Source organism: Pseudopipra pipra, chromosome 6 (genome assembly GCF_036250125.1).
Source record: "Pseudopipra pipra isolate bDixPip1 chromosome 6, bDixPip1.hap1, whole genome shotgun sequence".
In the NCBI taxonomy this organism is placed as follows: Eukaryota; Metazoa; Chordata; class Aves; order Passeriformes; family Pipridae; genus Pseudopipra; species Pseudopipra pipra.
This window is the reverse complement of record NC_087554.1, coordinates 34,901,095-34,927,328: the sequence shown is the minus strand read 5'-3', so window position 1 is coordinate 34,927,328 and position 26,234 is coordinate 34,901,095. Positions and strand designations below refer to the sequence as shown.

The window sequence follows — 26,234 nt, the reverse complement described above, 5'->3', positions numbered from 1 at the left end:
TATTTCAGCTTTAGTAATAGCCATATCTGAAAGCTGTACATTTCGTTTGTAAATGTTATTTAATGAACTTAAAAGTAGATAAGAAGCTTCATATTAGAAAAACTGGATTATTGACACTGAAGAATTTGCTGTAGGTTATCTTAGGTTTTTAAAAGGAAGGAAATGATACACTCTAAATAAAGTTTCTCCTGAGCTTCTACTCTTACTGACATACTTTATCTTTGCATCCTGCCAGGCTACTAAATGTCAGTATTCACTTAATTTGGCTGAGCAGCTTTGAAAAGCTTAAGATGTCTTTTCTTTTAATGTTAGGAAGGTGAGATTGCTATAATTTAAGAAAATAATACAAGTATACAGAAAAAATATCAATATTTAAAAAAAAATCATACAGACATAAGAAGTAAAAGAAAAAACCTACTATGCTTCTAAACAAGAAAACAAAAATAATTGATGCATCTTACTGTAGCATGACCATTTTGATAATAATTAATTACCCAAAATAGATTAATTATACAGAATGCATTTCTAAGGGTAAATTTCATATATAAATTGTGCTTAGGTGGACAATGTAACAATGCAACATTTTTATATTTAATTTCATTTTCTGATATTCACTTCTGATTTAAAGTAGTGATCACAATCCTCTGGTTATTTGGTACTTAATTCTTCAGGCCTGTTAAAAGTTTGCTGTAGGATTTTTATTGTTTCCCAGTCTTTATATGGGGCTGCCTTTAGCAAGAAAATTTTACATGTGAGCTTCAGATCAAAAAAGCAGATAAACATTTATATGAGTGGATTAGGTATATGCATATGTATTAAACTGGTGCCACATTTGCTAGTGCAATTTTCTTAAAGATATTAATTTATTTATCTTAAAAATAAATACTATTTCAAATTGGTCAATTTATATGATGCATGCACACATATACAAAGAATTTATAAAGCTGTACATGTTATTTTCATATTTTGATCTTTCTTTTAAAGCTTTTTCGCCCTTGATGCCAGTATAATCTAATAAAAGATAACACGGTATTTCCTACAGCTCCCACATATTTTCTTAAGTGTTCAATTTCATTTTTTATTCTAAAAGACTTTCTGGAAAATACGTAATAATAATTCTTGGCTATTTTGCATCCTAGAGATGTCACTAGAGTTTGCATTACAAACCACATTGAGTGTTTTGCAGTACCAAAACCATAAGTATTTCTAATCATACCATCTTGCTGTTCTTAATTAATAATATGTGGTTTACTATAGGAACTGTATAAGTAATAATACTATTTCTCTGTTGACTTTATATAAAGAGCAAAAGGCTAAGTTATCACTGCTATAGGCCAAATTTATGTACCATGAAGTGAATGTACAGAGGCTGCTTCATGTTCTATTTTCAACCTAAAAGGTGATGCATCACCAAGAATCCAGGAAAAAGTATCACATCTCTTTGCTCTTTCTCTCTGCTATTTTGATAAATTTTAAAATGTATGTTACAATATCATGGAATCAACATGAAAGAAGCCTACTCTGTGCAGGGCAAAGCCCTGCATACACACACACCAAGTCCTGTGTAGGACTGCTTTTATATCTAGGAAATCTATTGATCTTACACAAACAAGTATTGAAGTCATGGACAAACTCCACAAGGCCAGTGATAGAGGGGACAACAATCCAAGCCTACTCAATCAATGGCATTGAGATGTTCTCCTTAACTGAAAAACCAGCCCATTATTATAAATTAAAAATTAAGTATGGTGGTGTATGATGAGAGGTGACACTGTTTTTATAACCCCTCAACAAATTAAACCCAAATTTTGTACTTTACCATTCAAGCTGTGGCTGAATAATCACTGACTTCCATAATGCTTCAGAAGTAGGTTTGAGTTTGCTTAGGAATCTGATACCAAGGCAAAGCTGAACTTCTCTCCTGCATCAAAGCTGTGCTGTTCTGGCCGCTGACTCTAAATAGAGGCCAGCTGTGTCCAGAGAGATTCCAATGGCACTAAACAGCACTCAGCACTTCACAGGAGATACATCAGTACTTCAGTGTATCAGGAACCTAATATGAATTTTTTTTAATTCAGATACCTCTCTTTCTTCTGTTAATACAAAACCTGTTCTTTTTTAAATATTGGCAACGAACAGGATGGATGTATTGCATTGTCCATGCCATTTGTGGACTGTGTGTGGTCTATCAAGTTTCTTTTGTTTCCATGCCACTATTTTCCTTCTGAAGCAGGGACAAAGAAACATATCAGTGGCTCCTGATTTAATAAATAACACACAGTAGAATCCAAGTTGTGAATTTCTGTACACGTTTTTGCTTACTACTTCTTGATACTAGTCGTATTTTCAGCACAGAAGAACATGTTTTTAAACAGAAGCTTTGGCTTTATTCTGCTTCCTACACTCTGGTTTATGTCAGTCACATCTCCTTTTTCTGGATCAAGAAACTGTAGAATACTGCCTCTTGATTTTTAGATTTTGTTTTTTTGCACTTGGCTCACTGTGCCTGCCTTCAAGTTTTACTCTTGTATTTAATGACTCAGGCTGAGACATGACGTATGTGGTCCACAACAAGGGATGAATGGAAGTTAAAAGAAAGGACAAAAACAGAATAGGAGACCAAAATGGAAGAGAATAAAAGTTCAAGCAAGTGGAGTACTTCAAGATGAACCTTTGCATTTTCTATTGTCCCTATTGGAAATGAAGCATCGAATTATGCCTTTGAACTGAGTCAACTGTGCTTAAGATCTTTCCCAGTGATGGTAATAAAATAATTTCTGTTAATTTCAATAGGTCAGGATTTCCTTCCACCTAAAAACCAAAAGCACAGTAGCTAATGATGTTTGGTGTTCAGCTTGACTTGATTTTCATAGCTCACACTCTCAGCATTTGCTGAAACCTGGGCTTTTTTATCTATCTTGACACATTATATGTAAGAGCAGGAACCATCCTTTGGGTGAACTAAAGACTGCAGTCTCTCACTAGAATTATTTTGGTTTAAATTGGACAAGATCTTGCCTCTAATTCCATGGCTCCTCCTGGCTGCTATGTGATGCTCCTCCATCAGCTCTTGGACAGTTTTCATTTGTGTGCCAGAAAAATAAACAAGTCTTCCTATGTTTGGGCAATCATATTTAAGTCTTAATGTCTTGCAGTAAGTGTATTGTTTGCTTTTTCTCCTAAATGATAGAGTGGGAGGCACTGACTTGATATTTTTGAAATGTGTGTTTACAATGATTAAGATAATTAATCGAGGGTTCCTAGCCAGCTCAGAGCTAAATATATATCATCTTGTAGAGCAGATCTACTTTAGTATTACATGAATGCACCTTGGAACTGATAAAGTATTTTTATTATAGTTACTGGCCGTGAATGAGTATATTTTAAGTGATGAGAACCCCTGGAATGCTTTCCAGCCTGTATATTTAGTATATTCACAAATACTGAAGCCTTTATATTCAGCCTGTATATTCAGCAGTATATTCATAAACTGTTAAACATAAAAAACATGAAAAAATGCATTAATTTGTGGCATTAATTTCTGCAGCAAGGAAGTATTATACAGCATGTTTTCTACCAAAATGAAATTTAAACGTTTGCAAAACTCCTGCATAAAGTATTCTCAAACAAGCTGAAAATGACATGCAATTCTTTTAATAAAAGCACTGTTAAACAGCTGAGATTTCTGTTTCCAAATGTTTGAAGGATCAAAAGTTTAAGAGGTTTGCATGCTATCACAGCTAAAAACAATCACAAGAAAAAAAGATAAGAAAAGTAAAATTAAAAAAGTCTCATATAAAGATAGAAACCCTTTTCTTATTATTTCTATTGCTATTATAGTCTGAGTGACCCAAATACTTGATAAAATCACAGCAAGTAAGTTATGCTACATGATATAATACAAAAGAATTCAAAGTACATTCTGTGTAGTTAATGCAAAGAAAAAATAGATTAATCAGCTAAATTAGAATATATTTATCTTCATGTATATAACTGCAGAAAATGCCTTAGGCTGGTTTCAATTAGTTGTTCTTTTCATAAAAGCTTGGGAATTACAAGATCTCTGGACAATTTTAAAATTATGAAGTTATGGCCAGTAGAAGAGCAATCTCAAAATAGATTCGATCTCAGGCTCCTTTCTGGAACAAGGCATGCACTTCAACAAACTATTCTTCTTCGGGGCTGTACTTACCTATTCTCACCATTGTGCTGCCTCTGCACAGCACCTCATTTTGAGAGGTGCTGAGCATCTGTAACTTCAGACAGGAACTTCATGAAAATAAAGCTCTATAATTTTGCTATCCTGTGTGAAGTTATGAAGTCACTCAATCCCTCCATGCCACAAACAGAAAGCTGCTTGTACATCTCAAATGGATTTACATCCACAGCATTTGTATATGGATGAAATATGGTTGTGATATATTTGAGAGTAAAAAGGTGAGACACTCTTATTTTTCTTACACCTAATTTCATCCCATTATCTGGTATACTGACTCTTACATTCCTGGCAGAAGGATTAAAAACAAGCCAGGACTCTGTAAATGTCAGAAACAACATCTTCAAGATAATTTTTTTTTCTTCTTCTTGCAGCAATATTACTATTAGGTGAGGAGAGTAAATTTTGATTTGCAAAGTTCATAAGGACAATATATCCTGATGAATAAAAGTTTGGAACAAAGTTTTAAAGTTCTCTAGAGCTTTAAAAGTTGTACATTTTACATCTTGCAAATTATTATTTTAAAATTGTTTTACAAGCACTACTAAAACCCAGTTAAATTATTATCTATCCCCCATATCGAATGGTATAGCCAGGTACAAATATGTTTAAATGAGGAAAACAAAGGTATTTCCAGTGGAAGATATGACATTACTGACAACATAACTATTGAACTTCATAACAGGATTCCTCATACTCAGATGTCTCAATCATTATCAAATGAATTAGACTCTGGAAACACATTGATTTTACACTGTCATAAGAAGTACTGTAGAGATATCACAGCCCAATAATTCTAATTCTGAACTTGTATGAGTTCTGTTAAGATAACAAGATGGAAAGAAAAAAGCACAAATTTCTCTGTGCAAACTACAGAGAAATGAGTTAAAAAAAATCCCACCAAAACCAAAGAATTCTGAAGACACAGTTCTTTTTAAAAGATACACTCCAATAGGAAAAACCTATTCAAGTAGGTAGTGGGAGTAATCTTTTGTAAGAGTGTGGTGTATTAGTGACAGAAAGAAAGTCTTTTTTCTTTCAGAATCTGCATTTAAATGCCACTATTTCCAGCCAATTCATTGTAATTTAATAATAATATGGAGTCATAGAACAATTTTAGGAATCACAGACTAACTCTGGTGGGTAGGGTTCTCTGAAAATTACATAGCCCAACCTTCCTGATGCTCAGAGCAAGGGTAACTTTAGACATTTGATCAGTTTTCTAAGGGCCTTGTGGCTGTCAGGTTTTGAAGACCTCCAAGGTGGAGGTGTCACAGCCTGGGGGCAGCCTGCACCAGCATGCAACCACTCTTGTGGAGAAAAATTCATTCCTTGTGTCCAGCTGGAATCTCTCCTGCTGCACCTTGTGACTGTTGCTCCTTATGCTGTTGTGGTGCATCTCGGAAAAAATTCTCTCCTCTGTAATTCTCTCCTCCTACTAAGGTAAGGAAAGACTGCAATTTGCTTCCACTGTAGCCTTTTCTTCCCTAGGTGGAACAAAGTCAGTTCCTTCAGTCCTTTTTCCTATGTTCTACATGCCACTCACGCAACCTTTTATTTTAGTGGTGCTTCTTTGGACTTTCTCCAGTTTGGTGATCTCCTTCTGTTATTATCCTATCTTAGTATTCCATGTATGCCAGCTCACATCCCTCTACCTCCCGGCTACACTCTTGCCATTCAGAAGTAATGTAGAAAGAGAAGAAATGTTCTAATTTGCTACAATGGGCAAAAAAAATTACCTATTATCTAATGTTGATACTCCAGACTTAACAGTGCAAGTAGAAAAGAAGTGCCTAAAGGGACTGTATAATAAATGTGCTTTCAGTGTAAATGAATTAGAGCTATTAATTGGATTTTAACACAGCAGATATGATGAATAGTAAAGGCTGAGCAAAGCCAAAGCAAGAAAAAAACCTACCAGATTTTTCATTTCTTGTTTTTCTAAGGATTGGAAATTTCTCACTAATATGTAATAAGTTTATGCTATTTTAACCTAAACTTATCAGAAATTTAAGAAAAAATAGACTATTGAAAGCATGACTGCATATATTATGCGAAGTCTAATTGCATGAATTGTGCCAATGGCAAAATACTTTCATTTAATGGTTAGTTATAGCTGTGTTCTTGGATTACAAGTTACAGTGCAGATGGAAAAAAGTCAATAAAACAACTTTCTTCTTAACTTTTTCTTGGTGTAATAGAATCATTATACAGAGCAGTCAAATGAAACCTCAAGCCCAACTTTTGGGCGGTAAATGGTAGAACAAAATTACTGCACTTTTATGGATTCTAAACATAGTTTTTATGTATTTGCTTCTACGTCAGAGCATAACTTTGAAAGGAGTTTCAAAAACAAAGAAACCCTCCTTTAAAATGCATGCAGAAAATACTTTAATCATAAATCTGATTTGTAATACTTCTAAAATTTAGACAATAATTATGAAGTGATGTCCTTCAGACCATTTTCCAGTCACAGTTTTTTCCAGAATTTAAGAGACTGCAATATTGAACAGATATATCTGGATAAAGAAGAGAAGACATGTCCTACTGCTTGCAGGAGAGAGGATTTCAACAAGGCCGACACTGTCAGTTTTCAAAAGGAATTTAAACCACTGCCCATTTAACTGTTATAAACTTATTAGAACCCTTAAAACCTAGGTTTTCAGCAGCTGCTTATCTCTATGAAAAGTTCCAATGAGGAAAGCTCAGCATGTCTTCTGATAGTCAAGGCATCTGACCAAACCTGATAGGCGCTGTCAGTGGTGTCTACAGTTGGCAAAAGGCAAGATCTTACAGAAAGAAATTAACTTTGAGATACTGGAGAAGGAAGCACAGGAGAAGAAACTGCAGAGGAAGTAGAAGACTTTCAAATAAGATTTACTGACGGTTTTGGGTATCAGTCAGTGCTAGTTCTGACACCTCACCTTCCCTTTTTATGTCCAAGACTTACAACATTACTGCTCTGAGCACGTAGAACAAGCAATGGGGAGATTTCAGTACCTCAACTGCAGTTGTGAGGGCAATTTTTGGAGAGTGGACACAACAGAATAGCCTAAGCCTGAGATGGAAGTATATGGCAATGCATCAAAAAGCCTTAGGAAACTGGAGGAGAAAAAAACACCTTGAGAATAAAGATTTGTCAGTTTCTCATACATATTGTCAGGGCAGGAAAATTTCCAGTCTTAAAAACTTAACTTCACATGTGAATTGTCACTTAACAATACAAAGAGAAAGAAAGTTTGCAGTTAAAGTTTATTTAGAGTTATTGGCAAACCTTAGTTTGACAGTCGGTAGATATAATACCCATTTTCCAGGCTGTTGATACTAGCAGTGCAAAAAATCCTTGATTTTTCTGATGAAAAATATTGAAGCACAGCTTCTGTTGTTAATCAAAAATACTTTCAAAGGGGGTTAGGAAAAAGTTATCAGAGAAGAAGATTGAACCAATACTTCTCAGTGCAGAGGTTATGTCACAGAATGACTGACAATGGTCAGCCAGCCAGCAGTCATTCAACCCTCCTGTGGATCATCCAGTCCATGGGACAGCAGACGCATTGAATCAGCCCAGGAACCTGCCCAGGAGCAATCTATCCACTTAATCATTGATCTTCCTGCTGCTGTTAGAGTGTTGGGTTTTATATCATTATTGGTTGGAAATGTAACTCTGTACACAGTTCTTCCTTACAAAATTCACTCTTTTCTTCCATAGAACTATTTCTTAGCTTTGCTAGACAAAGAGCAAATGGCAAGCATTTTGGTACTAAAGAAGAGGAAATACAAAAGACAACCTAGTCACACCAGAGGTCCATCTACTGCAGTATGTTGTTTCAAGCAATGGTCCTAAATAAATATCTAGAATAAATAATAACAAGGGAGGCAGCTATGACATTATCCCTAACTCATTTTGAGCCCACAATTATTTTAAGGTCAGTAGACTTCCTGTGTCAGATGTAATTTCACTCATCTAAACACCATAATAGTTTTATTTCTTAGTTTGTAAATAAAATGTAACTTAGAGTTGGATCTATACAAATGATGAAGACTTCTCTAGAAATCTAAGCTCTTTACGTGTCTATTGATTTAGAATTACAGAATTGGTGCCAAAATGTGGCATGTTAAAACAGTCTCAGAGAAAACCTTCCTATGTAATTGTAATCTGTGATGTGTCCTTAAAGAGCGAGTTTGTTACAAATGGTTTCTATATAGCAAGACAAATCATATATGCTTCACATATTAAATGCCAAAATTGGCTATGATTGCATGCCTGATGTCATTGTTATAAATACTTTTGTAGTTTTTCTCTGTCAATAAAACACTAAAAAAAGTTTCTCAAAATTAATTTTGACATCGTAGAAAAGTGTTTGTACTTCATACATTTTATACACCTATACAGGCACTTATGCATATATGGACAGACCATGTATACATTCACCTGTCTAGAAGATACCAGTTTGCTAGAAGAGTATTAATTTGTTCTGACTCCTTGCAGATGTAATTATGAAGTGACCCCTTCTGACTCATTACAGAAGAGATTCTCATTCCATAAGTTTCTTTACACTGATTCTTTTAAGATTTCTATTTTATAGTCTATTGCTTAACAAATTTAACAAATTCCAATGTTTATTGAGATAACTTACTAACTAATATCAAGCAGCAAAGCCATTTCCTGGATCACTGTAAAAAGTGTCTAGCACATTCCAAACTGCTTATTTGAGGAAAGTAAATCAGTTTTCAACATGTTAGCAAACTTTGGAAATTCTTCTTTATAATCTATGACTTTTTCTAGAAATGGTCTGTTTTCTGACAGGTCTGTTCTGTCCTACAGATCTTTAACAGGAAAATTGAAGTCTACACAAACAATTAATTTAGTGAGAAGTTCAGCAGCACTTCAACATAACGTGAAAACATGGATGGTTAGAGTAACCTATAAATGTATCTTAGATTTTAGTGGCAGAAATTCTAAAAGACATATGAAGTTGTACATAATAGCTTTAAAACAACCTTACCAATATATTGCTAGTGTTCTGTGTCAAGGATATAAAGGGTATGTTCTCAATCAGTCTTGGGTCAAGCAGTTAAAGAATTTATTTCCATTTAAAGTTTTAGTCAAGAGTTTTATGTATGACTGTGCAATCCATAACCTTTAGATGCTACATGCTGTCCACTTCGAATAAAGGCGAGTTCTATCTTTGCTCCCAAGCCTTGGCATCAACTGGCTGAATTTTTCTTAATCTAGTATCTGTGCACTTTAAAAATAAATTTCCCATCCTAAAGGAGAGAAGGTCACTGCCCTAAAGCAGGATCTAATATACTTTAAGCTGACTCACTGGCATAAAATACTTTTCTATGCAAATTCAGTTGAGAGGCATCATTAATATTAAAACAATTTCTCCATGTCTTGGATAACAAACATAAAATTGTTTCCCATAGTTTTATATGAGATATTCTGCTAAAAATATGTATACTGACTTGCAGTAGATGCAATAACAGCACAACCTTGAAAAAAATAGAAAAAGTTTAAAATGTCAGCATCTTAACAGTCATTTAATATATCAGATCTCTTGACTGGATAGTTTGGGTAGCAATAGCAATGTTGCAAAGCCACCCCTGTGCCTAAAGACCAAATTTAGCTATTTCTATCCTTTTAAAATGTCATTTAAAACACGTCATCTTAAACGTACTCAAGAACCACATCAGTATTTCCTGATTACTTCTGCCTATTATAAAGCGATTATTTTCCCAAAGTATTAATTTAACTTCTTCCTTTTTTTCTTTTTTTTTTTTTTTATCAGCAGCAGTATAGGTTTGCTGCTTGAACTATTATACTTGGCAAATTCAATATTTTCTTAACAGGAAACCGAAGAAATTTAAAGTGAAATTTTCCTCTTTTTTCATGTTTACAATTCTTCTCATATTTTCCATTTAGAATAAATTAATATTTTCAGTAGAAAGTCATGCTCAAGTTTTACAGCCTATTTCAGACAGCATCATGACATCTAAAAATATTTTTTCAGCCACATTGTATATGTTAGTCACAACAAATACCTCATTAGTAAGTGACTGCAAAGCTTGAGATAGTGACTGCAGTTTGATTTCAAAAGTAATGTACTTCCTTCATTGTTACTCATTATAGAGTTCTTAATGACTGTTTAGTTTCTACTCACATGAGTAGTTCTCCACAACTGCTGAGTAAATACTGATCACTCACATGAGAACATGTAGACTTACATACAAGCGTCTGGTGGCTGAGATTCCAGCTGTCCCCATGGAAAATTGTTTCCCAGTGTATAAGGGCCTATCCATCAAATAAGTTAAGTTGAAATAAATTTCCAGTGTGAATTTAAAGTACATTAGTTGAAAAGTATTAAATTTTAATGCACATGGACATGTGTTATTATAAAAATGCATCTTGGTATCTTCTCTTGATCTTCTTCCCTTTCTCTTAGAGTTACACTACATAAGGCATATCTGTCAGTACTGGAAACCTTATGTGTTTTGGAAAGCATCTGGAAAATGTGTTGATAATGCAGTATTTTAATAAATGGAATACTTTAAATCTTATCAGATGGAAAATCTTTAGTTTAAAAGCTGCATGCTGTACGTGCATGGGTGTTACTCTGTCATTGCAAGGACTCTAAATGAGTGCCATAGCTTCTCTTTCAACAGAAGAAACAGTCCCATTACAAGTAAGATTTTCTACAGTCCAGCTGAATTAAAAAACCTATAGTATCACTGAAACTTGATAAACACATAAGTACTAAGAACCTTTTAAAACTAAACATTTACAGAGTAGAGTCACTTTAAAAAACTAATTATATATTCATTTTAATGCTGCTACCAGACTGTCTATTCCTGTTTTCTTTGCCTTTTTATATTCCCAGTATTAAAAAGGGATTATGTAATATGATGTTCTGGTGAATGTAGGACCTTTCCTACTCCCAAATAAATATTCAAAAATATTTTGCATACATCCTATGAACAAGGCTTGTGAAATCATAATGTGATGACTTATGAACATTCATCTTTCCTATACGGAAGTATAATCTAGTCGACTGGATGGTATAGCAAATCATCCTGACACATTTGTATTAATGCATATTTAAATGAGAATAAGAAAGAAATAGTCAAATTTATGTTAAAGACTTCTAAAGGCTTAACAGCATCTTACTAAGTATATATGTCAGCTTAGTCTAATCCTCCTATTTCTAATACGTTCTGTGGTCTCTGCACGGGGCCCATAATGCTCTCGTATGTTATGAGGGATTGCCTCTGAGAAGTTCAACATCAGTACTACATTTTGTTCAATAAAACTTTACATCTGGTCTTAGGATGACAGAAAGCTATCTGTCTCAAATTTGCATTACAAATCTTTAGCTTCTTTTGACATCAGTAACACTGGCTATAATAATTTCCAATAACCTGTTTACAATATACAGAGTATACATATTCCTGGTTCTCATCCTGCTCTGTCAGGTAACAACAAATTTCTCTAATTTATTTGGGCAGCTTTAAATAAATGACAATTTCTTTATACCAAAAAAAGCACTCATCTAATCAGAGGCTCATTTGAGAAGATCTGTGGCAGTATTTCCTCCTTTCACTCTGATGATTTTAAGTTCTAATCAGAAAAAGGTACCTTTATTTCTTTTCCATGTTTTTGAGGAGTCAACACATTACAATTCAAGATCTTACAAGAATTATTGAAGAGTATTTACTAATCTTATAAGATGATGCAAATCCACCTTAAAATCCACTAACCTGGAACAATTTTCTTCTCAAACATCTCTCTTGATTTCTGAGACATGATAATTTCTTTTCCATTACAGATACATCTGTCTGATGTGTTTCACGTTAAAAATATTTGAAAAGCAGTCTATTATCCCCTGCTACATTATTAAAATTATTTTTCTTCAGCAGATAATGCATCTGATGGTAGTTGAAGACTCCAAAAGGACAGATCTACTTGTGGGATTAACAATGTCTAACGTGTCAGAGATCAAATGTGTCACTTATGGATTATCATACAGATGAGTAGCAACCTGTACTACCCGAGTTGAATTAATAAATGGCAATTGCAAAACTGGTCTTTCAATATAATTTGTGTTCTGGTAGCCACATCAAGGAAACAATATTTTTTAAAAAGCCACATATTAGGCCTTCAGATATACATTTCTGCTTTATCCGGTGTCCCAGTAAAAAATGATATTCTGTGATTGAAAGGCAGTTTTATCAAGTATCTCATCAGTAGCTTAAGTAAATTCTGTTACCTGACTACAGAAAGTAACCTTTGGAGGTAGTAGAAATCATCACAGAGACATCCAAATACTCAAAATATCTTAGGACAAATCTACAGAGACAGATATGAACAAGTTTTGAACCATGCTCAGAGCTGACAAGACACAAACCAGTGCTATTATGGAAGGCAGTACTGTTCCTTCTTGTAATCTACCCCATTCAGATGCATTCTGCCCCATTCAGATACATTCTAGAAGCAGAAAAGGCTCAAAAGGAAAACAGGAATAAACTGTGAGAAACTGGAAGGAGCTGTTGTCATCACAACTTAACAATCGCCTTCATCTGGTGTTATAGGCAGTTGAAATATCTTGGGCTTCAAAAGAAAGACCTGATATTAGTTCTGGTATACTAAAACTGTGAAGCACACTAAAGGACATGCACATTTGCAGTAGTTCTGCCTGTCAAAACTAAAGACTGCCAACAATAACTGAGAAGATAAAACATAGACTATGTCATCTTGCTTATGGACACTGTCCATGGGATACTGAAATTAACGGGAACATATTGGACACCTCATAGAATGATTTTGTAACTGAGCGTTAATGTATATGTCTGAGTGTATTTTAAATTATGAGAAGTAGAATTATAATAATAGTGCAAGAGCCAGTAAAGGACATCGTTCAGTAATATGTCACATCCCTTTGAAAGCCGAGGTTGCTTCCTTGGAGACTAAATGCCTTTCAAGGCTCCAAGAACATATATTACCAAAACATTTGAATATATCTCTCTGTCTTAACAATAGATTAATAATTAGACTTCCATTTTTGAATCAGACAGAAACTATTATCAAGACACACTTCAGCAACAACTATTTTAATTTGAGAAATTATTTTTGAATATATGTCACATTTATCCTTCCATTACATGAACTTTCTGGAAATTTTTCCTAAGAAGAAAAAAGTTACTTTAAAATTCTTCATCAATGAATTAGTGCTACTTGTAAATTTAATGTAACCTATACATTCTACAGATTTGCAAAAATGTACTTCTTATCATTGGGGATAATGATAAAATTGGTATAATGACAGGAATTATTATGACAGTGCAGAGATCTGAACACAACAAAAATGAATATATGACAATCACAACAAATCTTTCTATGTCTATACTATTGGTAATATAACGTGAATGGAACTGAATCAAATTTTTATGCACACAATTTTTACATTATATTGAACAATATATTTTATAAAGCAAATGAAATTTGTCTGGAAGTAATTTTTCTATGGCCTATATCAGAAAGAAAGCAGGCAAAACAGTAATGTTAATCCCATGCCAGGAACATGTTTTATCAGGTTTCCTTTTAGTTCTTAAACAAGATGTAGTAAAAACAACAACATTCTGTCAGACTATATGTTCATTCCTAGCTTCCTGGATTAAATATGCTTATTCTATGCCACATTTTTATAGCTTTCAATTCCTGTACTTTAAATCTATTAAACCATGTCAAGTTGAATTTTCTTCAAAAACTGCTGCAGGTTAAGAAAAAAAAATAGGACAGTAGAATTTTTGAGGGCTAACATTTATGTCAGCTAATTAATATGGATCAGTTGTGGTCTGCAAGGATTTTTAAAGTGCATGCATGTTTGAGATAAATATAGACTAAGGATCTGATTTTGTTCCTTCTCAAATTGAAAGCAAAGCTCTTACTGATTTCAATACCAGTATGGTCTACCAGTTTTACAGGCCTGACAGATAAAATAAGCTTTTGTGCTCTTGCATAATAGTTGTCCCAAATTCAGCATAGCCCAAAATGCAGACCTACAACATAAGAAATAAACTGTAGTTGTAACATTACATTTATTGCTCTGTATTGTTTTTAACTGGTCAGGGAATGAGATTTTGAAAGAATAAACACTGGGGTAAAACCCAGCAAATTTGTTTGGATAACAAGTTCTACCTTAAATAAGTTGCTAAGAAATCAGCCCATGTTCAAAATCAGACACCCTCTAATCCAGAAGATACACCATCATTTCCTTATTTTAAAACATTATTATTTAATTATTTATTCTCAAAAGAGTTTCTGCTAGCAGACAGAAACTTCTATTTTATGGAATCACAGAATAACTCAGATTGAAGCAAAATCATCTAATTCAACCTCCTACTCAAAGTCAGTTCAGCTGCGAGATTAGAACAAGTAATCCAGAACTTTATCCTGTTTGGACCTCAAAAAGTCCAAGAACAGAGCCTTTCAATATGAGAAACATGCCTGGTAACCCGAAAAAGAACAAATGTATCTTAGTCATAGAACGGTAGAAGAGTTTGGTTGGAAAAGAACTCCAAGATCATGGAGTCCAGCTGTAAACCTAACACTGCCAGGTCTACCATTTAACCGTGTCCCTAAGCATCAAATCTACACATCTTTTATTCACCTCCAGGGATGGTGATTCCACCACTTCCCTGGGCAGCCTGTTCCAATGCTCGAAAACCCTTCTGGTGAAGAAAGTATTCCTAATATACAATCTAATACTCCCCTGGTGCAACTTGAGACCATTTCCTCTTGTCCTGTTGTTTGGAGGGCATGGGAGAAGAGACCAACCCCCACCTCACTGCAACCTCCTTTCAGGCAGTTGTAGAGAGCAATAAAATCCCCCCTGAGCCTCCTTTTCTTCAGGCTAAACAACCCCAGCTCCCTCAGCCACTCATATGACTTCCTCTCTAGACTCTTCACCAGCTCTGTTGCACTTCTTTGGACACTCTCCAGCACCTCAATGTCTTTCTCATAGCGAGGGGCCCAAAACTGAATACAGGATTCAAGGTGTGGCCGCACCAGTGCCCAGTACAGGGGAACAATCACTTCCCTGGTCCTGCTGGCCACATCATTTCTGATACAAGCCAGGATGTCATTGGCCTTCTTGGTCACCTATTCTTGAAAGGCCCTTATAAAATGTCTTCTTCCAATGAAATCTCATGTAGAAGTAAACAAAAATTACCTTACGCTTAGTGTTACACCTGGTTCATATTGCGGTAAGTCTTACCTTTTTGTAGTGTTTCCATATCAAAGACATACTCCTTGAAGAAAGCTCTAAGGGACAAAGGACTTGCACTGCAGTCTCCTGAAAGTTTCTCAACAGCTTGTTTAAACATAGCAACTAAGTCATGAAGAGGTCCATCTAAATCAAGGGGAGAAGTGGATGGTGAAATCAAGCTCAGACGTAAAGAGATTGATGCACAAGATGAAGAACTAGACTCCACAGATTCACACTCAATGTGGAAGCCCTCTGACAACATCTTCATCGCAAAATGTTTTCTTTGGAGTGGATCATCAACTACTGCAACAACATGCCATTCAATGGCAGCATCTCTGGGCAGGTGAGGTATTACCACCACAGCAAGCAACCCACATGCTGCAGTTTCATCATGATACGTCTCTGAATCTTCTTCCTAAAAGATAAACAAAATATTGTCCATATTACAGAGCTGGTAGAAATTAAGGCTGATCATATTTAGCTAAAATATTCAAAAAAGTATGTGCAGTACAGTTATTTCATGGAGACTAGTTTTACCTTCAACTTTCTTTCTTGTTTAGAAGTCATCTTGAGCAATTATGAATTTGTCTGACAGTATCTGCTCATTTTTACAATCTCAAACAACTACTATGCCTGTACCACTAAAAAAAAAAAGCTGATCATAACATATTTTGCACTCATTCTGCAATTAAAAGTCTTTTTGCACATGGTAACAGTCTGTACCAATGGTGTTTGAAGAATAAAAAATGGTAGTAACTACCAAAATTACAGAAATGAGCTAATAAAGCACATTAAGTTTTATTTTAAAAGTTGGACTACTAAAGATACAGTTCAGATAAGGAAAGACATAATTCAGACAGTTCTGAAAAGCAGAATTATCTTGACCAAACCCTCTTAGAAAATAGAATGTATTTTCTCAATAGCAGAGCTCATTCAGAACATATATTTAAATTGTTTTCACATCAACTACCATGTCTAATTAGCTAACTTGGTAAGCTAATTCTGAGTAACTGAGGTTACTCAGGTTTTTTCTGATGGTTTTTAATAGCTTTCAAGTAACTGAACAGTTGAAATGCTTATTTTGATGAGCAGATTACCTGTTTCCTCCATTTTTCCTCTGTTTTTATGAAGTGACAGTATACTAAGGATTTTTAATATTAGTGACTTACACCATCTTCTTTGTGTACACAGATAATAACTTTTTATATACCAATTTGCTTACACAGCACTATATACTGGTAATATTGTCCATTGCTTGACCTCTGAAAGGAAAATAATAACAAGGCAAACCTGCCATTTTGCCTGAAGTCGATAAGGCCATATAACTTGCAGTAACTTCAATTCACAAGCTCAATTTTCATCCACTCGCTCTCAACTTTGAGAGGAAGAAATAATGACAGGTTCCAGGCACTTTATTTCAAAATTCACTCACAAAGTTATTGACAAGAAGTCTGCACAGAATATCTTTGATGCTTGACCCTTGTGAGCTGTTTACATGAAAAATGCACTTACTTCTATATTAATGATAGTGGAGTGTAATTCTATCCCAAACATGTAGCAATTGCTTTAGCATTTCTGTTTTTGATATGGGAACAAAAACAGGGATAATTTGTCTCAAATTGCAGTCACTTCAGTCATAATAAAATCTCATGGAGTACTGTTTGCTTTCAGTACTTTTATTAGGCTCGCTGGGGCTGTTATTAAGGTACCAACACATAAATGTTATATTAGCACTTAACAGGAGCACAGTATTCTCCTCTAGGAGATGAATTCTAACCTTGTCAATATAATTCTGCTCTGAGTGCTGTAAAACAGTTTAAAAAGATGAAATACTAGAGCTCTGCACTGAGAAACAAAAAAAAGTCATGCTCATTCAGGCTTAAAGGCCACTTTGCTGGCCCAAGGTGCTGAGGTACTGGTTAGGAAAAAAGAGTCTAAAGAAGCTCTCTCAGGTCACATCAAGCACTAAGACAAACTTTTCGACTTCCCTGTACTTGTCTTAGGTTGTTAAATCAATTACTCGCTATTTCTGCTTGCCTTCAGCTGCCATTTAGAATACAAAGAACTACATGAAAATTAAGGCCAAGAGAAAGTACATTTCCAAATTTAACAAATGAGAATCATTCTGTGTGAAAGACTATTCATGGTGCACCTGTATGGTACCATAGCACTCATAACCTTTAACTTTAGAGTTTGCACAAAGCACAAGTGATGGAGCTACTGGGGACTAATAATCTTTCATCAGCAGCTACAGAATCTTACAGAAATACTTCTAACAATGACCTCTTCTGGCTTACTTTCAAGAAATCGCTGACATTTGTGTTTTACATGGATGCTGCATTTGAGTTACCTTTCAGAAATTTACAACTGTCTTAAATAGATGAATATCTTTAGGATAGACTGTCTAGTAAATGAGGTTGAATATATAAGGTCTGCTAAGAAATTATATTCATATGATGCTAGGACAATATAAGCAAGTATTAAGAGTGAAAATGAAGAGGAATTATTTTATGGCTAAGTTGTTTTTTATAATTGATTCTGCACTGTCATCAATGAGATTCATCACTTCTGGCAGACATCTGTGGTACTATGAATAAAAACATGTTTTTAGGGTTCTTGTCCAAGGATACTGTTGTAGATCGTTCTATAAAGGAGCACAGGTTTTGGCCTAGTCTTTCTTTTACATCTTCCCAGTCCTGGACAAAAAAAAATGAGGTAGAAGAGTATACAGTTTGGATTGTAATTCTTGAAAAAGAAGTGTCAAATAATTCTTGGGAAGTTCTAAAATTCTTGTTGAGAGACAAGAAAACTGTTGAGGCAAACACTGTTGAAAGCAGTGATTCCTTAAAGTATGCAGCTCTAACTGAATCTCACATTAGACTTTCCTCAAACCATGATTCACAATATCCTCCCTCTACCAACAGGATCATCTGCTACTCAATTTATCAAAGATGGGAAAGATTAAGATCCATAAAGTTTGGAAAAGGAAGCCCAAAAGCAGATTTTTCTATATACATGTATTTAGAAATACATTGTATCGATATCATTCCCTATCCAAAGAAGGACTCTGAACATTTTTTAACACCTTGCTTTAGGAAAAAACCATAACTCAACAAAGAACTTTTCCCACTGTGAAAAAAATACTGGCATTCTTCTGGTGATACAATGCACATTTCAATAACTCACAAGAAAAAACAAAGGTACAGAGAAGATTGTAGGATGGTTGAGAAAGTGAGTCTTCTTCACCTTTACTGAGAAAACAGCCGTGCTAAGTGATATCTTGGAAAGTCTTCATGGACTGGTTAGGAAAGAATCACAGCAGTTGACAGCAGTCAAGAAAGCAAGTAAAACAAAGAGAACAAAGTAAGTAACATTATGCCACTGCAGAAATTCACAGTTCACCCCCATCTTGAGTAAGATAAACAACTCTCAACTGAAAAAGGACATATTAGATCTAAAATGTATTCAGAGGAAGACAACAAGGATGATCAAAAGCTCTGGAGTGTCTGACCGAAAATGTTCTCCGGCCTTCTTAATGAGAAGATAGAGGCTTACAAAATGATACATGACATAAGAAGGGTGGATAGGGATAAGAACTGATTTTGCACGCTTGTCTTTCTGTACAAGAACTACAGACCATCAAATGACATTAGTAAGAGCATGGTTTCTAAAAGGACAATGGTAGGTGACACCTACAATTTCTTGATGGAGAATGCTCCGGTTGCAAGAACTTTATAGGGATTCAAGGGGACCCTGAACTTCTTGGAACACAGATTCAGTGGGCATTATAAAAGAGACATATTGAAATTCCTATGTAATTCTTTATTTATATGAGTTAATAATTTATATAAAAATTATTTATATAACTATTAAATTAATCCAATTAATTAGGAATTAATATAGTTTGAGGTTGGGAGAATATTAGATATATGCTTTTACTGTTTTTACTATTCACTTCTGCTTAGGGCTACTGTTTGGAGTCAGAATGCTCAGCAGAGCCTACACCATTATGGCTATTCTTTTGTTCTTACATAGGAATTTATGCCAATACTAGTAGTGTGTTCAGTGAAGAACCGGGCTTTCTTGACTGGACTGCTTGATTTTTCACAACTAGTTCCTTCCAACATTTCCATAATTCTAAAGGAATTCCATGTTCATCTGTAATATTCCAGGCAGATTTTATAGATGAATAGTGAACACAGAATCAAGTAGAAGGATGCAGATAACAGCTTCGAGAGATTAAGCTTCCTCAACAGTGGCATTGGTATCAGAATACTGAGCTGGAAGAAGTGGGAGTTCAATGTGGTTATTCCTTCTGAGAAAAAAAAAAAAAAGCTGCTTCTCCTTTTTCCCAAAGCAGAATCACATGTAAAACTGTAATCCTACTTTTAGGGTGACACATATATGTTCAGTTCCTGCTTAACTGATAGAGACAGCACAGGCAACCAAAACATGACAGTGCCAAGCAGGAGGTTTGTCTGCTTTAGGCACCTGCCACAGGAACAGGGATTTTGAGCTGTGTTACACTGGAGCCACCCAGACAGTTTGGTCTGTGTTAACCCCTCTAATGGGGTTCTGCAACAGATGCTCAACTCAAATCTGCAAAAGTTTGGCTAGAAATGGAAAGGGTCAAAGGGCTTGACTGAATACTTGTTGAGGGTCACAGTACTACACTTATCAAGTGACATTCAATTCAGTAAGGTATCTAACAATGAGAAATGAGAAGGGGAACTTATATTTTATATTTGTGAATAAGCTGATGCTGAAAAGGTAGCTTGGTAGCAACATTCCTTAAGTAACACTTTTATGAATGTGTTTAATTCAGACATACAAGCCCTTTCATATCCCAAGAAGCAAGGTGAACAACAGGGGTCAGTAATGGGTTTCTAAACTTGTAATTAACCTGTATCTCTAGATTAAAGGAAAAATGGTTATCTGAACTGTATCGTGCATAATGTTTTCCCGAGCTTTGCTCAGACACAAGAAATTATCACCTTGGTTCACAGTATTACCAAATCCTTGCATTTTGTAAGCCTCAGTTCTTAGTAAAGATTCACTCAATTTTCATTGCACATATTCAGGAGAGTTACCAAACACTCTCACACTATTGAATGCCTAATGCATTCACAATACTGCTACACACCAAACCAGAATCCAGTGTAATAAGCAGAGTTAAATGAAAAACACTGGGCTGTAAGGGTTGTAAACTAACTTACACAGAGTGTTGTTTTAAAGGTGCTAACCTTAAAAATAATTTCTCCAACTAATAGTGTATTTTTTCAATTTAAAAAAAAATCCAAAACAGACCTATTAAAATTTCAATGAAAACACAGTAATAATGAGTATAAGACAAACATATACTTAATTCACTGTTGGATTTAGCAAAAAACATTTAACTATTTTGCTTAATTAAACTGAAAAAGGTATATATTTTGGCTATTAGCATTTATTATATAAATTTGTTTGACTATCCTCCATTTGTTCTAAATGAGATATATTCTTTTTTTGTTGGGTTAGTAAGGACTAGGGCCTATCTACCTCACAGCTGAATATGGAATTAGGCTATGAGAGACAGAGATGAATGCATAATTGCTATCTCTACAAAGAACTGACTTGGAGAACAAAAAGAAAGATACTGTGATGTTACTTTTAGAAGTTGAGTTTATGAAAACCTTATATGGTACGCACTATTACACCATTATAGTGGCAAGATTAATGTGCCTTTAAATAATACATTTAAAATTTCTTTTACACTGCCTGCATTAAACAGAGTGCATCAAACTCCTGAGATCCAGCTTAAGCTTTGGTAGAGTCTCTCACAACAATAGGTTTATGACTTAAAAAAGTAAAGATTCCACTAGGAAAACTGCACAAGAATAAAAATGTCAGTTTCTAGAGAAAGTAGGATAGAAACAATCCTTTTCAACATCCTAGTTTGTCTAATAAATAGGCCACATGCATTCCTGGTATAACACATCTGAATTCAAAGAATGAATACCACAGTGTTTTATAACAACAAAATTGTTCAGAATGTTCTTTTTCCAAAGCTTACAAAAATAAGAAAGTCAGACATTTAGTATTTATTTCTGAAATAAAGCAAATTACTTGCTGCATGCCAAAACACAAAACTGGCAGACTAAAAGTGAGGTCTTATAAACATGAATATTTGTCATAGAATAAATACTGTAAACATAAAAAGAAACAAGTTCTTCAGAAATTTTAGTCCCCTCTAGTCACTCCACAACATGTTGGAATTATCTGGAGGTACTTCAGTAACCATTGTGTCATGTAGAAATCATTTTATACAATGTCAACTGGGAAACTGAGCCTGTACTTACTTGGTGTTACCGAACCAGGGAAAAGCTAAAGAAAACAAGGTGGGTCTTTATTTTTTGTGTCAGCATCTGATAGCACATTTTGAAGAATAATTTCTTTTTTATTCAGTCTTTATCTATCCTTAAAAAACAGAAATGTGAAAAAGGGAATGCAGATACAGAGGAACAAATATAAGTATAGAAATTTAGAGGCAGTACTATTTCTAAGGGTTCTTTAAATCAATTTGTCTAATTCAAATGGAATTCAAATTAATGTCTTCTCCTAATATCATGATTATAATTCCACATGCTGGCATTTGGGAAAAAATACAAATTAAATTTTCCTCACAATAATTGTGAAAAAATCTGTGTGTAGCTATGGTAATGATGCAAATTAATCATTAGATATGAAATGATCAGCAGTTAACATGCCAAGCACAGCTTAACTTTTCCCAGAGAGGCAGGTGAATAAAATAAGCATACCTCAAGTTATCTTAGTGAGAGTATAGGAAATTTGAATCTATACAATATATTGATGGCAATTATTAGGATTTGACAAGGTGATGGGCTAAAATTTTATGATAGTCAACCAAGTATGTCAGAAGAAACTACCATAAAAATTAAGTAACAACACTCTCAGGGCCTAAATCCCACAATAAATATACCATAAATTTGATTTATAAGTTGAGACAGCTTTTTGGTGCATAAAGGATATATATAAATCTTTGCAGAATCAAAAGTTTCATGACAAATGGTCTCTGAATAGTTTTACTGTAAGTATAGGTAAGCATTACATAAAAAAGGAAAGCAAATATGGAACTCATGCAAACAGAGTTCACAAGAAAGCAGATCAATAACTTTACAGGATCTATAGCTTGTATTGCTCAAACAGAATAAATTAGCAACTTGCTATTCTATCTTTTACCATGATTGTCAACAGAGGCCAAGAAGTGGTATAAATTTTCATCATTTCCGTGTGATAGAAAAAAGGGTTCAGTTGAAATTTAAGACATAACCTTACAAGCTCTCTTTTGATTATATTTAGTACAGAAGGATATCATTTGCTTGTTAATTTTGTTTCTCTTTTCTATTGTTGGATCACTGTGTTTTCATCCTTTCATTTCAGAAACTGAGAAGCTCTGTGACAGGATCAAAACAAGAGCAATCAGTCTCACATTTCCATGAAGACATAGTCAGCTTTGAGCAAGTTTCTAGAACAAATGAACAACTGAACAATATAAAGTCTGCAATAACTAGGCCATCACCTCTGCTTTCTGGACTTAGCAACTTGGAAGTTTTCTTGAAAAGGAAGCTCAAGTAATCCTTCAAAACACATTTCATAATTGTATGTGACAATTATGCCACCATCAGAACAAAAGAAAGACTTAAAAATGTTGGATAATCGGTTATGGGAAGCATGGGATAATATCAAATGGAAAATATGAATACCTATATCTTTTTTCTTAAGTCAAATGAGTCAGGAAGGGATTTTCACTTTTGTTAAATCCATACAAGCTTTTGGCTGTTTGCCTTATTCTGCAGAAGTAGTCAGGCTACCAAGACACGTGTATTTAACCAACCCTTTTCCTACTGCATGGAAGCTCAGCCTTTTGGTTCTCATCCTGTGGAATGAAGTATTTGGAACTCTTAAGGTCTAATATATTTTAGTACAAGTACACTCGCAGGGTTCAAAATGGGAATTTCTGGGTGAAATGTAATGGTCTGTGATATACAGGTCAGAATAAATAATGTAATGGTGCCTTCTGGCTGTACGAGCCACTCAAGCTACGAAATCTGTTTTATCCACTACTTAGGCTCAGCCTTTCTACCAGCGCTGCAGTGCCTGAACTCTAAAAACCCACACTGAGAAGGAAGCCACCTTACTCATTATGGCCTTCAATATCCCTTGCTGATAGTTTTAAATTTTTAAACAGCCCTACCTGTCGTGCTCCCTTTCATGTGTTCTCATAGTTACAGATATAATTTTGGAAGCAAAATATCTAAACAGCAAGCACAATAAAAATGAAATGGGTTAAAACTTATTAGCAGTAGGGAGCAGATGTAGCAAAATTCTGCCAGTTCCCCTACATTTCCTCCCCAGCAGGGATTTTCTGTCAAGCTGTGAGTTAGTTCTACATACTAATCCAGGCTGCTGTTGCTGCAAGTGCACCTTCCTATACTTTGCTATTGTACTAAAAATTCACTTTGATTTTTGATTTCTTCCTTCTTAATAATAATATTTAAAATAGTTCCTGCAGAGCTAAATGTAAATTCAAGCACTGCATGCTAGATGCTCAAAAGGGCATGAAAATGTAAAATTGATAAGAAAATAATTACATACTGAAAAGCTGTTTTATTTGCTTAAAAAATAGTAACTTTCTCTCAACAAACTAAAAGTTCCTGAGCCAAGAGATAACCAATTAATGACTGAAGTTAAGATCCTTGAAATACCTCTCAAACATACATCATTCAATATACCAGCTACAATGTGGGAAAAAAAAATAAGATAACTATTTAAGGAACAAAGCCATAAATTGGTAATAACATAAATTGAAAGCAAATGAAGTCTGCCACATGAAATATGATCACAGATTGTCATTCTGAGGGTTTTATTTTTCATGTGTAGTGTCAAAAATAAGCACTTAGGAAAGAGAGTTGAACTGAATTAAGGATGTTCAAGATGGAAAGATTTCACTTGAAAATCATTTGAGAGTGTGTACCCAAATGGGACAGAAAATGAGCAAAATTAATGGTCAAAATCTACTTTGTGGGCATTAAGGATAACGGATTTTATTATCTAGAATTTAAATTTCAGATACTGATTGCAAAGATACTTTCTTTGAGAGTCTACTTTCCTTCTGAACTTTGACAATGAGCTCTGGAACCAATTTTTAACCCAAATGTCAGGTTTCACCTCACATATTCTAATTACATCACCTGTTCACCTGTACATGTACAGCACCATTAGCTACCATTGGTAAACCTGTAAATAATTTTGTAGAATGCAAGGAAGAAAATTGTGATGCTGCTGGAGATAGAAGAAAAACAATTTGAAAATTCTGGTGGTGTTATTAAACTTTTACTAATTGCCAGGCTCTCTGTCATTGAGACAACCACCTTTATTAGTAATATGATATACGGATCTGCAATCAAAAATGATTTCATGGAATCATAAAACGGTTTGGGTTGGAAGGGGACCTTGAAGATCATCTAGTTCCAAACTCCCTGCTGTGGGCAGAGATACCTTCAATAAGCCCAGGTTGTTCAGAGCCCCATCCACCCTGGACTTCAGCACCTCCAGGAATGGGGCACCCACAACTTCCCTGGGCAACCCGTGCCAGTGTCCCACCACCCTCACAGAAAAGAATTTTTCCTAGTATCTAATCTAAGCCTACTCCCTTTCAATTTGAACCCATCCCCTCTTGTCCTGTAATGTAATATGTAATATGCTCTTGTAAATAGTCTTGCCCCATCTTTCCTGTAGGTTCCTTTCAGGTACTGGAAGGTCACAATTAGAACACCCTGAAGCCTTCTCTGTTTCTGGCTGAACAGTCCCAGTTCTCTCTGCTTTTCCTCATAGGAGAGGTACTCTATCCCTCTGATCATCTTGTTGGCTCTCCTCTGGACTCATTCCAACAGTCAATGTCCTTCCTGTGCTGGCGACCCCCGTATGCAGTATGCAAGGGATACCTGGATGCAGTACTCCAAGTGAGGTCTCACCACAGCAGAGTATAGGGGCAGAATCCCCTCCCTTGACCTGCTGGCCACACTGCTTTGGATACAGCTCAGGATACAATTGGTTTTCTGGCAATTAATTTAATTTTGAATTTGACACTTTTTAGTGGAAAATACATTTACATTCTATCTTATGCATATGAATACTTTTGAGGTAAATGTTTGTTTTCAGCAGGGTAGTCAGTTACTTTCATTTTTCAATATGGCACAACTGCAAAGAAAGATCAGTTAAATGGCGTATAACAGGACAATTAGGACTTCACCTGACCTTTATTTTAACTCAAGCCATTTACATTGGTCAATAACGTCCTACATACAGTTTGGAACTTGAATTTTGCAGGACCAGTTTTCCACAGTTCAATGTTACAGGAATCAAACTCGGGTTATGCAATTTGGGTGATTTCTTACAAGCCACTGTAGTGGGTTGCCCAAAGAGTTAGAAAAAACTCAACCCTGTTCCAGTTTTTATTGTCAAGCATGAATTTATATGATATATTATACAATATAATACTTTGATCCATTCAGGTCAGCTGTCTCAGCTGAAACCCAGCCTGTGTTTTCATCAGCTAATAGTTACATTTTCCTCTTTCAGACTTGCTTCTTCGTTGATATATGTATGCAAAAGTAACTACTTTGGTCAACTACAGAAGATGGCCAGGATGTTTCCACAAAGCTGCTTATAAGCAAGATGCATAAAGACCTGCA

At 34.9% G+C, this 26,234-nt stretch overlaps 1 protein-coding gene across 1 annotated transcript in view; it reads right to left on the bottom strand.

Annotated features, from left to right (window-relative positions):
* Positions 1 to 26,234, bottom strand: part of DPH6 (diphthamine biosynthesis 6) — a 198,113-nt gene that overhangs the window by 27,196 nt on the left and 144,683 nt on the right. Inside the window, exon 14 of the mRNA XM_064658507.1 lies at positions 15,490 to 15,895. Within this exon, the coding sequence (XP_064514577.1) occupies positions 15,490 to 15,895 (406 nt within the window). The remainder of the gene's footprint in view (positions 1 to 15,489; positions 15,896 to 26,234) is intronic.